General features: G+C 43.6%; 1 protein-coding gene across 1 annotated transcript in view; it reads right to left on the reverse strand.

Moving 5' to 3' along the window:
* PTCHD4 (patched domain containing 4) overlaps window positions 1-12,874 on the reverse strand; it is a 93,931-nt gene extending 81,057 nt beyond the window's left edge. Inside the window, exon 1 of the mRNA XM_009273859.1 lies at window positions 12,326-12,874. Within this exon, the coding sequence (XP_009272134.1) occupies window positions 12,326-12,874 (549 nt within the window). The remainder of the gene's footprint in view (window positions 1-12,325) is intronic.
* Window positions 12,875-13,022: the final 148 nt, after the last annotated feature.

Below are 13,022 nucleotides of genomic sequence, written 5' to 3' on the forward strand. Positions count from 1 at the left end.
TAGTGGCAGGGCAGGGTCACAGCCTGACTCTGCAGACCAGACCAGGTACCATCTGCTGCAGCAAATGGCCTGGTGTTGTGGACATTTGTCAAGAAGAGGAGAAGAAACGGCCTGACTCCATAATCTATTTCACAAACCTCACCAACCTGTTCCTAGAGACTTGGTCTGCAATCACACTCAAGTTGCACAAAAAATAGTAGAAATGATCCAGCTGAATATTTTTTAACTGTCCTGCTCAACTGAGTTTTAAGACTGTCTGCTACGAGAATTTTTCCCTGGCACAACCAGAATATAATTAATGAGCGACAAAATTCAACTGGGACAAAATGGAGCCAATTTGTGACATTAGGGGTATGAGGCTATTCAAATTTGAAGTGCTGGGAACAATCAGATGATGCACAACATGGCAAAACAACTTCAAGGTTGGCCCATCAAAAATCCACACAGTCAGCACAAAACTCCAGAAGAAGACTGATTTCGTTCCAGAAAGATAACAAAAGGACCAAGGCAAAGCAACAATCTATCAAGGTTTCACTGATTATTTAACACATCATCTACAGCCTCCAAAGCACCCTTCAAACTCAACATACGGAGCTGTCTTTGTCCTGCAGAACTTAATCTGCAAGAAGGTGAAGGATGAAGGACAACACTGAGTAGTGAAATGTCCATACTTGCAAAGCAGTGTCAGAGTCAGAAGTAAAACTAAGTGCCCTTTCCGTGGAGGTTGCAAAATCCCAACTTTAACATCAACTTTGTCTTTGACCTCGGTCCTATCATTTAAGCACTGCATCTTCAATTTGACATTTGCAAAAGTCAGCTCACAGGAATCTGTTTCAAGGGAGGACCCTAGATTGCCCTTTGGGGACCAAAATGCAACCAAAACTCTTCAGAAAATTGTGTTCAGGTTTCTAACATTGAAACATTGAAACATTGGAACAGGCTGCCCAGGGAAGTGGTTGAGTCCCCATCCCTGGAGGTATTTAAAAGACGTGTAGATGAGGCGCTTAGGGACAGTCAGCTCACAGGAGTCTGTTTCAAGGGAGGACCCTAGATTGCCCTTTGGGGACCAAAATGCAACCAAAACTCTTCAGAAAATTGTGTTCAGGTTTCTAACTGCTCCAGTTCTGCCTGTGTAAATTCTCTGACTCGGCAGCTGCTGTCATCTCCCCCTTGTTTAATATTATCTGTGAATTTCATTCCTGTGCAATTCAATTCCACTTTGTGATAATTAATAGAGATGTTAGATGAGACCAGACCTAACACAAATTCTCCAGATACCCTGCAAGACACCTTCCATAAGCTTGTTACATTATCATTTATCATGATTCTTCGTTTAATTCTCTGACTCGGCAGCTGCTGTCATCTCCCCCTTGTTTAATATTATCTGTGAATTTCATTCCTGTGCAATTCAATTCCACTTTGTGATAATTAATAGAGATGTTAGATGAGACCAGACCTAACACAAATTCTCCAGATACCCTGCAAGACACCTTCCATAAGCTTGTTACATTATCATTTATCATGATTCTTCGTTTACAATCTTTCAGCCAGTTTCCAACCCACATGACTGATTTCCCATCCAAGACAATCTGAATTAATTTTTGTATTAGGATTTCCTCATAATCCTGCACAGGTCAGGGAATGGGCTAGGCTGACCTTATAAACCTTTTATGTCTTTGACTTCTTGAGGTTACACGGAAGAGGCATGAGATTCCTCATAAAACTCCAACAGCTCTTTGACTGAATTTCTCCAGCTGCACAACAGCACTCCGTTATGATGGGAAAATCAATGTAAGAGAGTGGAAGATCTGAGTTGCAGCAGAATATGAATTCTCGAATACTTGGTCCTGCACCAAAATCACCATTCAACACCCCAAACTGCTCCTTCCCAAAGCAGCATCTGAAATGTTGTCCTTTCTGTCCACTGTATCCTCATTGAAGAGGCTATAGGAAAGACCCAGTTCAAACTGGTCCTTTCATTTCAGGATGCACTTGAGTCTCTTTGAGTTTTGTTCTGGGCTACTCTCTATCCTGGTTACCTTTTATTTAGCTACTTTAAAGGAAGTGAAAAAATGTCCTATTCTGCCTTTATTTTTCCTTGACATTTTTGCTACTTCAAAGAGTAATTGGGTTTTCCACAAAAAAAAGTATCAGAATCATTCCTAAAGGAGCGTTGTTCAGATCTGTTAAGCAGTGACAAATTACCTGCCTTAACTTTCCTTTTGAGGTGAATATTCTGATGAAAAGACCACTGAACATATGCAATTACAGTATCTGGCATTTATATAACACATTTTTTCCCTTCAAGGATGTCCTCCTCTTTCTCCCACCTCCAAAATCTTATACTAGAGGCAAGAAGATGGTAAAAGTTGTAAGGATACAAGCTTTATTCTTTTAGGTGGAAAAAAACCCTTTTCTTTAAAATTAAACTCTTCTCAGAAATGAAACATCATTAAATACTTTATGAGAGCAGGGGAGCTCTTAAGTTTGTCAAGCTTGTGAAATTTATTTTGGGATATATACCTAAAGCCTAATACTTGTGCTAATCTTGAAGCCTGGGGAAGGAAAGGATTGGAGAGGCATTTGTAAATATTCAGAAACGTTCATGTTTCTTTGCTGGTGTCCCAACTTTCTATGCAATTTACAATGATAAATCTGTTGTGCATCAACTGGGTGACCCGTGTTTTTCACGTGCAGATAGAAAATCAGTTATGGACAGGAAAATTAATGTTAGTTAACAAAGAAACACCACTGGTAGAGCATTTATTACCACACCTTCCAGCCACTCCTGAAGAGAAGTGGGTTTGTCATCTGGATCCAAAAGTCTATGTGGTGCATCCTCTGTTGGAGGATGTTTTATACTTATCTGTGAATAAAACCTCACTCAGAAGGACAGGAGTCAAGAACATGAGCAAACTGAAGTGTGGATTTTAAGGAGAAAAATGCACAGTAATATTTCCATGTTGCATCTGCTCAGCACTGAATTTTTTAATGTATTTAGTTAATGAATCAAAATCTACTCTAAGAAACCATCCTGGAAAATGGTGAGGAAAAGGGTGATTTATATTTAAGTCACAGGCCCTGTCAAACAAGAGATTGCATTGCATAATGAAGTACCACTAACAGCATCTTTCTTCTTAACGAACTGCAAATTGTTTTACAAACTAAACCTGCTCTGGAAACTGGAAGCGAGGATCACTTGGCCCATCAATACAGTGCCTTGGTCTCCAGTGAAAAATGACATTAAAAGAGCCAAAGCACCCTGTTGGGGGATACACTCATGTCCACGGGGACTGGGCTGTGTCCTCAGCCACGCAGGGATCCTGCCAGGCAGAGCTGGTGGGGTGACTTCATTTCTCTGTGATTTTCAAGCCAGAGTGACCTCTCCTTCCCCAAAATTTGAACATGGGAAAACATTTCCTTTTAAAGTAACTTTTTTTTTTCTTCTTTATTTTCTAATGTACAGTATAATGTGAGAGCAAAATATTTTGGAAAGAATTTTGAAAGAATACTTTGAAAGAACCATTTCAACACAAAAAAATAGAAGTATTTTGTTGGGGACATGTCAAAATGAGACTATGGGAACCTGCTCTTCTCTTTTCTTCCTCCAAGACAAAATTAAGGGCAAGGTAAACATTGTTTTACAAATGCTTTTGATTTCAAGAGTACTGTAACTTCTGATAGAAAAAGATTCAGCTGAAAATTTTATGGGCCTGCCCTGCATGCAGCACAGGTAATTCATGATTTAGCACAGGTAAATGAGTGATTTAGCACAGAAGCAGCAAAACACTCCATGGCCACTTCTCAATCGTAGCACCCTTTACAAAGCTGTTGACACATGTGCAAAAATACACCATGTATGTGGTAAGAATAACACCTCCCCATCAGACTGACAACACTTGTGTAACACTGGTGGAAACAATTATGCAAGGTGTAAGAAAAGGGAGACCCTGTCTTACACAAGGGCAACTTTCTGTCTTGCTTAGGTACCTAACCTGGGCACAAGTTTTAGGTGCCCACTGAACCGGTCTTATAGGTGATGTTTATGTTCCCTAGATATTGAGAGAGGATATGTGTTAGGTGTTTGGGCTTCCCTGCGGAGGTATTCAATGGCAATTCCCAGGTCTCCCACTGACTGCACAAGGAAATTAATTGTGGCGGACTGGCCCATTAGGAGCTTATCTTTAATCCCAAATTGCGTACCCTAGGTAGGTGGGCTGCATTACACTTAAAGTCTCTGCAATGTGGCATTGCCTTCAAAGGTATGGGACCGGTAGGTAAGACTGCCCTTTGCCTTCTCATATGCCCTCAGAGCAGACAAGCAGGCTTCGGGGCTTATGCAATCGGCATTTTTAAAAAAGAATTATTCTGGGACATGCTGAAACATTTGCCATCGTATGTATTGAGAAAACATTATACACATGTGGTGCCGACTGACTTTTTCCATCTTAGTTATAGATCATTATCAGACCAAAACCTTTCTGCAGTGTTAGCCAGGTAGTGACATGCTGGTCTCACAACCTACGATCCCCCCAGCAGCTCCCTGGCTGCGGTACCAGTTTGCCAGCAAGAGTGGACTGGGGGAGAGCACGTCTGGTGCCTGAATGCAGAACCAGGGTGAAAAGCTGATCTGGCCGACTCACGGCTGTGGGAGGGCTGTCTGACGTCTCGCAGAGCCGCTGCTGGGCATGCAGAGCTGGCATCGTGCAGGAATTACCCACCAACGTGTGAGCAAGGTTAAGGAGAAGAAAAAGCTGCAGAAAAATCTCTTTGCCATACCAGAGCTGCCTACCCACAAATTGTTCCCAGTTTGCCCTTGAATTACTTGTTCCACTGTAATTCTTTTTAGCTGGAAATCCTCCCGCTGCCACCAGATGACACTTACTAGTGTCATCAAGTGATCACAGTAAGTGATGACACTTACTAGTGTCATCAAAGATCTCCAAGCACTTCACCCAAAGCTCCTGCTCCCAAATGGCCTAACCAGTGTAAAAGTGAAGCTAATTCACACCCAGTGAATCCAGGGCTAGGACAATGACATGTGCCACTGCATGTGACCATCTCTGCAATGTTCAGGAGCTCTGTCACTGCTCTCTCCCTTTGTAGGATCCTTCACAGCCCCGCTACCAAGAACTTCCTTTACTATCTATTCTCCACGTGAGCATCTTGCACCTTGGTAGGTAGGAAAACAAAGAACAGGACTAATATAGTGAGCAACAGAGGTATAAAAGACTTGATAGCTTGCCCTTTCTACCTCCCGTTGTCTTCCCCTCTCTTTTCCATCACACACAGCACCTGCTTTCCTATATTGTTGAAAACTTTGTTTCATCTGTATTTAAAGCTGCTTTTCAGCTCAAGTCCCAACCATGCACAGCATGTCTCACTGTTTGCACTAGGAGTGTGCAATGGATGTGGGGTCTGCATAAATTAAAGGCTTTCTGTAGAAATGCAAGATCATTATTTTAATAAGCCAATTCACTCCTCTCGGAAAACCAGTCAGCAGGTTTTTTCACCGTGACTTCTGTAATAATAACTGTGCGGAGCTCCGCACAGGGCTCTTTTCTCTCTTAATGGCTGAAAAGGTTTAATACAGGTTTTGTTCTTAGATTACTATTTTCAAAATGTCTAGCACAACCTTACCTACATCATTGTTTACCGACTAAGAAAGATATGTATGTAATATGCATAACCACATATACATACAGGACATTAAATAATTTAAGAACTTTTTTTGACATTTATTAATCTAATTTTCTCCTTACAAAGTTCCTCCCACTTCTACCACAGAACATATATTTAATCAGTTAATGTTGGTTTAAGGATCTCCCCTCCCCTCCCCTCCTCTCTGTTAAAGCATCTTTCTCTGGCTGGGAAGATGATACATCTTCTTTTTTTACAATTTACATCAATTGTATTCTCTCGCCTTGCTAGCATGGTGATATCTGAATTAGTTTTAATTCTTGTTACAGATAGCAAGAATACCCATCCATTGTAAATTCAGAGGGAGAAGTTCAGAGCCTTCCAGCAGCTCACACAGCCACTACAGTAAGGGGCTCAAAAGACATTTTGGAAAGGCATAGGGATGGCTGAGATTAGAAGATGTTATGTCAGTGTAGAAACACTGCCAAGAGTTAACTGAATATTTAGTAAAGGAAATAATTTTTTTTTTCTGTCCACAGAGGAGTAGCTATTGTAGGAAGGTGGCAAAGTGCTACTGGACTTTCTACCTTTGGCAAGTGTTTGACATCCATCCCAGATCCACAGTGATGAGCAGCCGTTACTAACTGAAGGGGCTTGCAATTGCATCTTCCTTTTCTCTCTACCTAAACAATCTTCCAATTGCTTCTTTATTATTATTCACATCACAGCAAGGTCTCCAGAAGGCCTGGCACTGCATAAAAGGCCATGTCTCCCAGCCAGTGCTGACAAAACTGAAGAGTGGAATAGCTGGGAGGGAAAGGCAGGAAGCAGCTGACCAAGGTCATCTGAGAGGTCAATGGAGAATATTTTCTTTGCAGTCTTTGACATGGCCACTGCTCTCAGCTGCTTGATGGGAAGGAATGAGCCCCACACCCAACGAACCTGCTGTCTACAGCCCTGGTGGGGTGAAGGTGGAATTTACCCCAGAGACTGATAAAGTTAAGTTCATAACTGAAGAATGCAATGCAAAAAGAGCACCCTAAACCCCATCCTTGCTTTGATAGGTTTCTGCTGTCTTTCTGCTGTTTGTTTATGTTGGGACATCTTGTCCTGGTACAGGTTAACCTGGTTTCATATCCCTGGTGCAGTCAGGGCTCATAGTCTGGCCTTCCTTTTAGGCAAGAGGGTTGTCTTAACACCTAGTCTAGCAGAGCTAAGAAAGAGGCTGTTCCTAATGTACTAAGCAGAGGAAGGAGTGGAGAATTTTCCTGAAAATGCAAGGAAAGGTTTCAGTTCTTGCCCACGTGGAGCAGGCAGGCTGTCTGATCATGTCCTCAAGAGCTGACAGCTGCAGGGACATCTCCCAGTAAGGGCACAGGTAACCCGCTGCAGACACCAGCTCTGCCAGCCCCTCCAGGCGAGGTGGGTGAGGAGCCCTTCCTAGTCCTGCCGGACAGTACGGAAACACCATTGGAAGAACAAGACAGTATTTCCCCCCCCCCCCCCAAAAAGTTAATAAGTTTTCCCAACCTGTGAGACAGAAGAGGCTACTTGCCTTTAAACTTTATCAGCTTGCTTTCATGCTACTGAGCAGCTACTCCAAGCTCAGCCTGCCCAATCCTGTCTTGATCTGAGAGGCTGAGATGAAAACTATCTGCAGACTCCAGCCTTCCTCTTCTGATCCTCTCCCTGCTCATGTTTTATTATTTCGCTTTGACTTAGCAACTTTTGCTAGCCACAGAGCACTTCACAGGATCCTGAGCCACAGGCTTGGATTGAGACAGGTGGTATCACAAATGGGTACAGAGCCACATTGCCTCCGAGGAAGCATCTGGTCCTTGGAGTCAGAGTAATCTTATACTTGAACCAACTTTACTGAAGGAATGAACAGTTTGTGGATATTCTTGATATGCAGATACCTACTCTGATGTAGGTGGGCTCTGGTTTTATATCCTCTCTGTCCCATGGAGGTGGTCGGTGCCTCACGGTCATGTAAGGAGCAATTAATCTTAGCGCAGTGGGAAAGACTCCATGAATGCAAACGGAGCAAGGCTTTTTTAAAAGTACAGCTGTCAGCATGAGAAAAATTGAGAATCTGGCCAGCAGCAAGTCTGCAATTACAGGTTTCAAGATGCTAAGTGAATGCAAGTAACTTTTCCACTTAAGCAATAAAGGATTCAATATCCAGCTGATGTGCTTATCACAAATGTGGTAATAGAGATGTCTGTTTTATTGGCTGCTGTTTAGCCTAGTGTTCATAAATGACTGATAATTAATTGAAGGCAGTATTACAACAACCAATCTGCTTACAAAGGCTCCTTTTAACCAGCAGTTGTCATATTCTTTCTGATGTCAGAAAGATAAGTTCTAAGTTATTATGTTTTCTCAGACAAACTAGCAAATAAACATGAAAAGAAACAGTAAAGGTGAAATATCTGAAAAAATGCTTTCATGCTTTTTTTTTTCCTCCAGGTAAGGTCTGTGTTCAGAAAACATTCTTATTCTTTGTAGTGATTTTTTTTTTCTTTTTTCTTTATAAGGACAGCAAATTTGCTGGGCTTATTGGCAAATCAGGGTCATAAACCAATCTCCTTCCTCATATCTGATAGTACACAAGAAGAAATCCCCATGTAATCGATAATTCTGTCTGTACCAATAAATAAAATGTGCTTCAGACCACACTCTGGCCCGTAGGCAGGGGCACGACATATCCAAGCAGATACACACTGTTATCCCCAGAATAGAGTAGATATACCAACCAGGAATGGACCCTTTCCCATGCTAACTCCCAAGGCATGCCCAGGCACTATCCTGGAAGTCTTAATTGACAAAAACGATGCCAGGATTTGTTAAAACTTGCAATTTAACAGTTTGATGTCTGAGGGTCAGTGCTCAGTGTAGACTTGCCCAGTCTATGTGGTTAGGGCACAATCCAGACCCCAAGCACAGGAACATTGTTTTTTTGTCCTGGGCTGGGGAAAGCATGAGCAATCTTGCTCCAGGACGTAACTAAAAAGTCTTCATCAAGACTTCATACATCCAGCTTTGTTTTCCTGCTCCGCCACGGTCTATCTGCATGACCTTGGACAAGTCAGTCTTCTGGCTGGGCTGCAGACTGCAGCGTAGCATAGCAATAACTGTGAACGGGCTAGAGAGTGTCCCCAAAGCAATGGGAGCAGGCATTTTCATACAGCCTCGTTCACCTGGCCTTTCAGAAGAGTAAACTAGCCTACAATGACCCCTGTGTTGACAGAGTGGATTTTAAATGCATCTCAGGCATTTGAAACCACACTGCAGTCTGCACTCTGGAGGTAAGTGCCATCTCTCTGCTCCTCCTCTGGTGAGTGGAGAGCCAAGACTTCCCAACTTACAGAGGGGCAGTGAAGGTAGATGTATTCAAGGCTATAAGCTCTTCCAACACTACAGCAAGTAGCGATTAAACAATCATTACCCTTCACAGCCAGATTTTCTTAGGAAAAGCCAAGGAGTTTCATTAGATTTTGCAGCCCAATAACAGCTGTTTCAAAACCAGAGCAGTTTGCTGAAACCTACTCGTATGGCTCCCACAAAGTTCCTGTGAAAGACCTGGCAAGAGCTCACCCACAGCCAGCCTTCAGCCAGCCTCACCTGAGAGAACTGAACGAATTTGGGCTCCAGCAGGAGACAAGAAGAGGGACAAAGTGAGAGCTTTGAGGGAAAGAAAAAACTACAAGATATTTTTGCAGCTCCTAAATGGAGCAGGAGAGCGGTTGGAACAGCTCGACATTGTCATTGTGGTTCCCAAACCAGTACAGGTTGACACTTGACCCATGTCAGCTGCAGACTAAACACATCTGGGACACCTTTGCAGTTTGTAAACCCACTGTATTGTTCTTAGAAAAAATTTATTCAATCTGGAGCCATTATTAAAAGAACAAGACAGAGCAAAATCTACCAGTATTAACCAAGTAACGTGTCCTTTGAGAAAGTGAGGAAACCTAGAAGATCCTGGTGGAGTTTTATGGTGCAGGAAAGTTTAGCTGAGAAAGCTTCCAAGGACATAGACCAGTAAGTGTGATGAACACTGGTCCACACTGAATAAGGGCAGCCAGATTTGACCCTCTTGTTTGCATTCCCATGAGGTCTAGCCACAACCATTCCTTCATGTCATGACTCAAGTAAGAAGAAATAAAAAAACCTCATAGCTACAGCCACAGGGGTTGTTTCCTTTGCTGAACATCCAGAGACTGATCTACCCTAGTGGGTGCAGCATCTGAGGTATTTCTGGTTAAACACATCTAGACACCCCAAAACAAGCAACACAGGCCTGGGTTTCTACAGCCTTTGCTCAGAGGTGCAGAGAGAGAGAGGTCAGTGAATAGCCTGGGAACCTACATTAAATGAATATTTGGCCATGGCTTGAAGAAGAGCGAGAGATATTTGCCCACAACTTCCTAACCCTGTAGCTTGGTAGGTGGGACAACAGAGATGACAGAGAGGGGGCTCACCTAATGAATTAATCTATACAAAGTAGTAATTTATTCCCAGCAGCTGGAGCCAAAGAGGCCAGAGGAGGTGAGTCTCTCAGGACACGCCATAGCTGAAGGCCAGTCCAGGTTCGGGGCTGGTTCACGGTCCCACAACAGAGTCCTTACCGTACCAGAAAGAGAAAAACTGGCAAAGTGTGTTTCTCTTTCTCAGTAACAGCAGGGACTCTCCCTATCTGCAGAAATGGGTTGTAATCGTTAGCTTTTCTCTAAAGTGCAGTCACAGATTTTGGCGGCTTTACCTCCCTTCACTGAGAAGCAGGTAGAAAGCTGCCTGCTCTGTCCAACTTTAAACCTAGGTACTTAAGGACACCTATTCCTTCATCCAGAAGATGATACACAACAACTGCTTGGGGGATTGGAGGTGTCGGGCTGGTATTCGGCAGTGCTCAGAGTCAGACATCTACGCCTTGGGAAAACCTTTCTCTGTCTACCGATCACTTATTCCAATAAATCTCTAATCCAGACCAGGTTATTTTTTCCTTTGCTTTTATCTTTAAAAAAGGAGGAGCTGTAGGCACTCTCCTAGTAAAAAAACACATTGCAAGTGGCCCCATCTTAGTTTTGCCAAGCTCAGATAAGGTTTCTCTACACAAGAAAATTAATCTGGATTGAAAGAGTAGAATGACTGTTTCTGTGTAAAGCTGGTTTATAATTATGTTAGCCCAGATTATCAGTGTTCTCCACTGACCTCACTTAATCTTGACTTTAAAAATAAGCAAAATGGAAAGAAAGCACTTTAATTCTGCAATAGCAGAATTGTCTTCACAGCGAACTAAAAGATAAAATTTGTTCAGGGATATTTAATCCAGAATAACTCGTGTTTCTGAGCACTCCTTGCACTCAGGGCTTTCCAGCAGCAGCAAGGACACCTTTTCATTTCCACACACTTAACTCAAACAGCCACAACTCTGCACAAAGCAATTACTGTAACATCTAGAGCAACGGGACCAAATCCCAACTGTCCCACCTGGCCCTTTCACTGAAGCAAAACTACCAATAAAATCAATCTACGTCTCTGCTTCAGTTTTTGGGGCAGGGACTGGCTTTACTTTTTTTCCTTGTAAATGAACTGGAAGAAACAAATGATAACTTCAGGATCTGGCCAGTACTTGCAAGAGCACTACCTCCCTCATCCCTGAGGATCTCTTTGAAAGCAGGGGGCAGGTAACCCCAAAAAGCCTCTCTGGTTTACAAGAAGGACCGTATCGTCTTCCCCATGACCTGAGCCATGAATAACCAGTGTGCTAGGGAGTTTGTTACACTCTGTTAGACAAATCCTGCCTCTGGTGCAATGCCTGGGGGAGCATGCAGATATAGTGTAATTCGCAGAAACTTCTTTCAGCAGCCACCTGCAAACTTTGCACCTTATTTGCTCATAGCAGGTTAGCGCTGGTGAACTGGATTGCTCCAGGTGAGGGGGAAAGCAGATGGGTGCTTGTGTGTCAGGGAAATATTCCTGAGATCATTTGTGCCGAATTGTTTATTCTTTTAATTGGAAGGACTGAAACTTCTTTCACCTTTTACCTTGTTTCGCCTTTGCTGGAAGCCTCTAGCTGATGGGATCCGTCCCAGAACTCCAGCGCATCCATCAGCGGCAGAGTTAATTATTTTCACACCGAGAGAAAAAATTCCACCTCCCTTCCCCTTCTTTGCATGCAGGTAAAGAAAAAGAAGGTAGGACACCTGAAATCGCTTCTGGCCCAAACCTCTTGCTGCTCCTACGGCACTCGCAGAGGCAGGGAGATACAGGAGCTCACTGTGCATTTGAGGAAAGCCTTTTCTGGCCATATTAAAGATAAATTATCTCACGCCAGTGGGGCTGGAAAAGGTGATAGTGAAGCCCCAGCTTTCAACCCCCCACCGACCTCCTGTCCCTTTTCCCCGATGTATTAACCCTTCAAGGCATTGCAAGGTCTCCCGGTCCGGAGGCTGTTCTCCACTCCCTTCTTCTCCTGGTGCGTTAGCGTACAGTCCCCCCCCTCCCTCCTCGTACAGAACAATAGCAAGGCACCGGTTTCAGCTGCTTCCCGAGGAAAGCCCAGATCACACACATTTAGATATAGAGCGATAGATATGATTATATTTCTCTTTGCTGTTTAGGACAAGAAATGAAGTGCTGCCTCTTTAATTGGCAAAAGCATGCAGTAAGAGCATACCTTTAATTTAGTGTTGGGATAGCTCACTTGCACCCTGGCTGTTGTCTTATTGGAGAGGGCAGCCTGCCTCAGATCCTCTAGCACTGAAATAATATCATCCAGCACGCATTTCTTATCCTGATTTCTCAACACACACAGATGGGAAAAAGTATAATTATAGCCTTTGTAGTTCACCTTCATTTCCAGCACGGCTCGGTGGATCTGCAGGATCACATCAGCCTGATGCAAAATATTGCCTCCGGGTTTGGAGAGGAGAATCACCCTGCCATACCTCCCCGGGGTGTGCAAGTCCGAATACAGCTGGCTTTTGGATTGATCGAGGGAGAAAAGGCTGCTGGCTAAGCTCCTCTCGATCTTGGCCAGGCTGTGGCTGGGGGCTACCAGCCTCTCCAGGTCAGTGTCAGGCTGGAAGCGGTTGAGCAGGCTGAAGCCGAAGATGATGGTCAGGACTGCGGGCACAGTGAGGAAAAACACCGGATGCCTGCTCACGAATAAGCCCAGCTTGTAGAAAAACGACTGGAGCCCTCTGTGTATCACCTGCCGCAGCATCCTCCACCAGATCCAGCCTGCAGATGCTCCTGGCCGTTTTAGAAAGCACATGTGACATGTGTAGCTCCTTACCCCTTCCTGTCAGTTTCCCTTTCTCTCTCCCTCTCTCTCTACTACTCCTTTAAAAGACTGCAGCAAGTTGCAGCCA

Source organism: Aptenodytes forsteri, unplaced genomic scaffold (assembly GCF_000699145.1).
Source record: "Aptenodytes forsteri isolate BGI_AS27 unplaced genomic scaffold, ASM69914v1 Scaffold175, whole genome shotgun sequence".
Taxonomy (NCBI): domain Eukaryota; kingdom Metazoa; phylum Chordata; class Aves; order Sphenisciformes; family Spheniscidae; genus Aptenodytes; species Aptenodytes forsteri.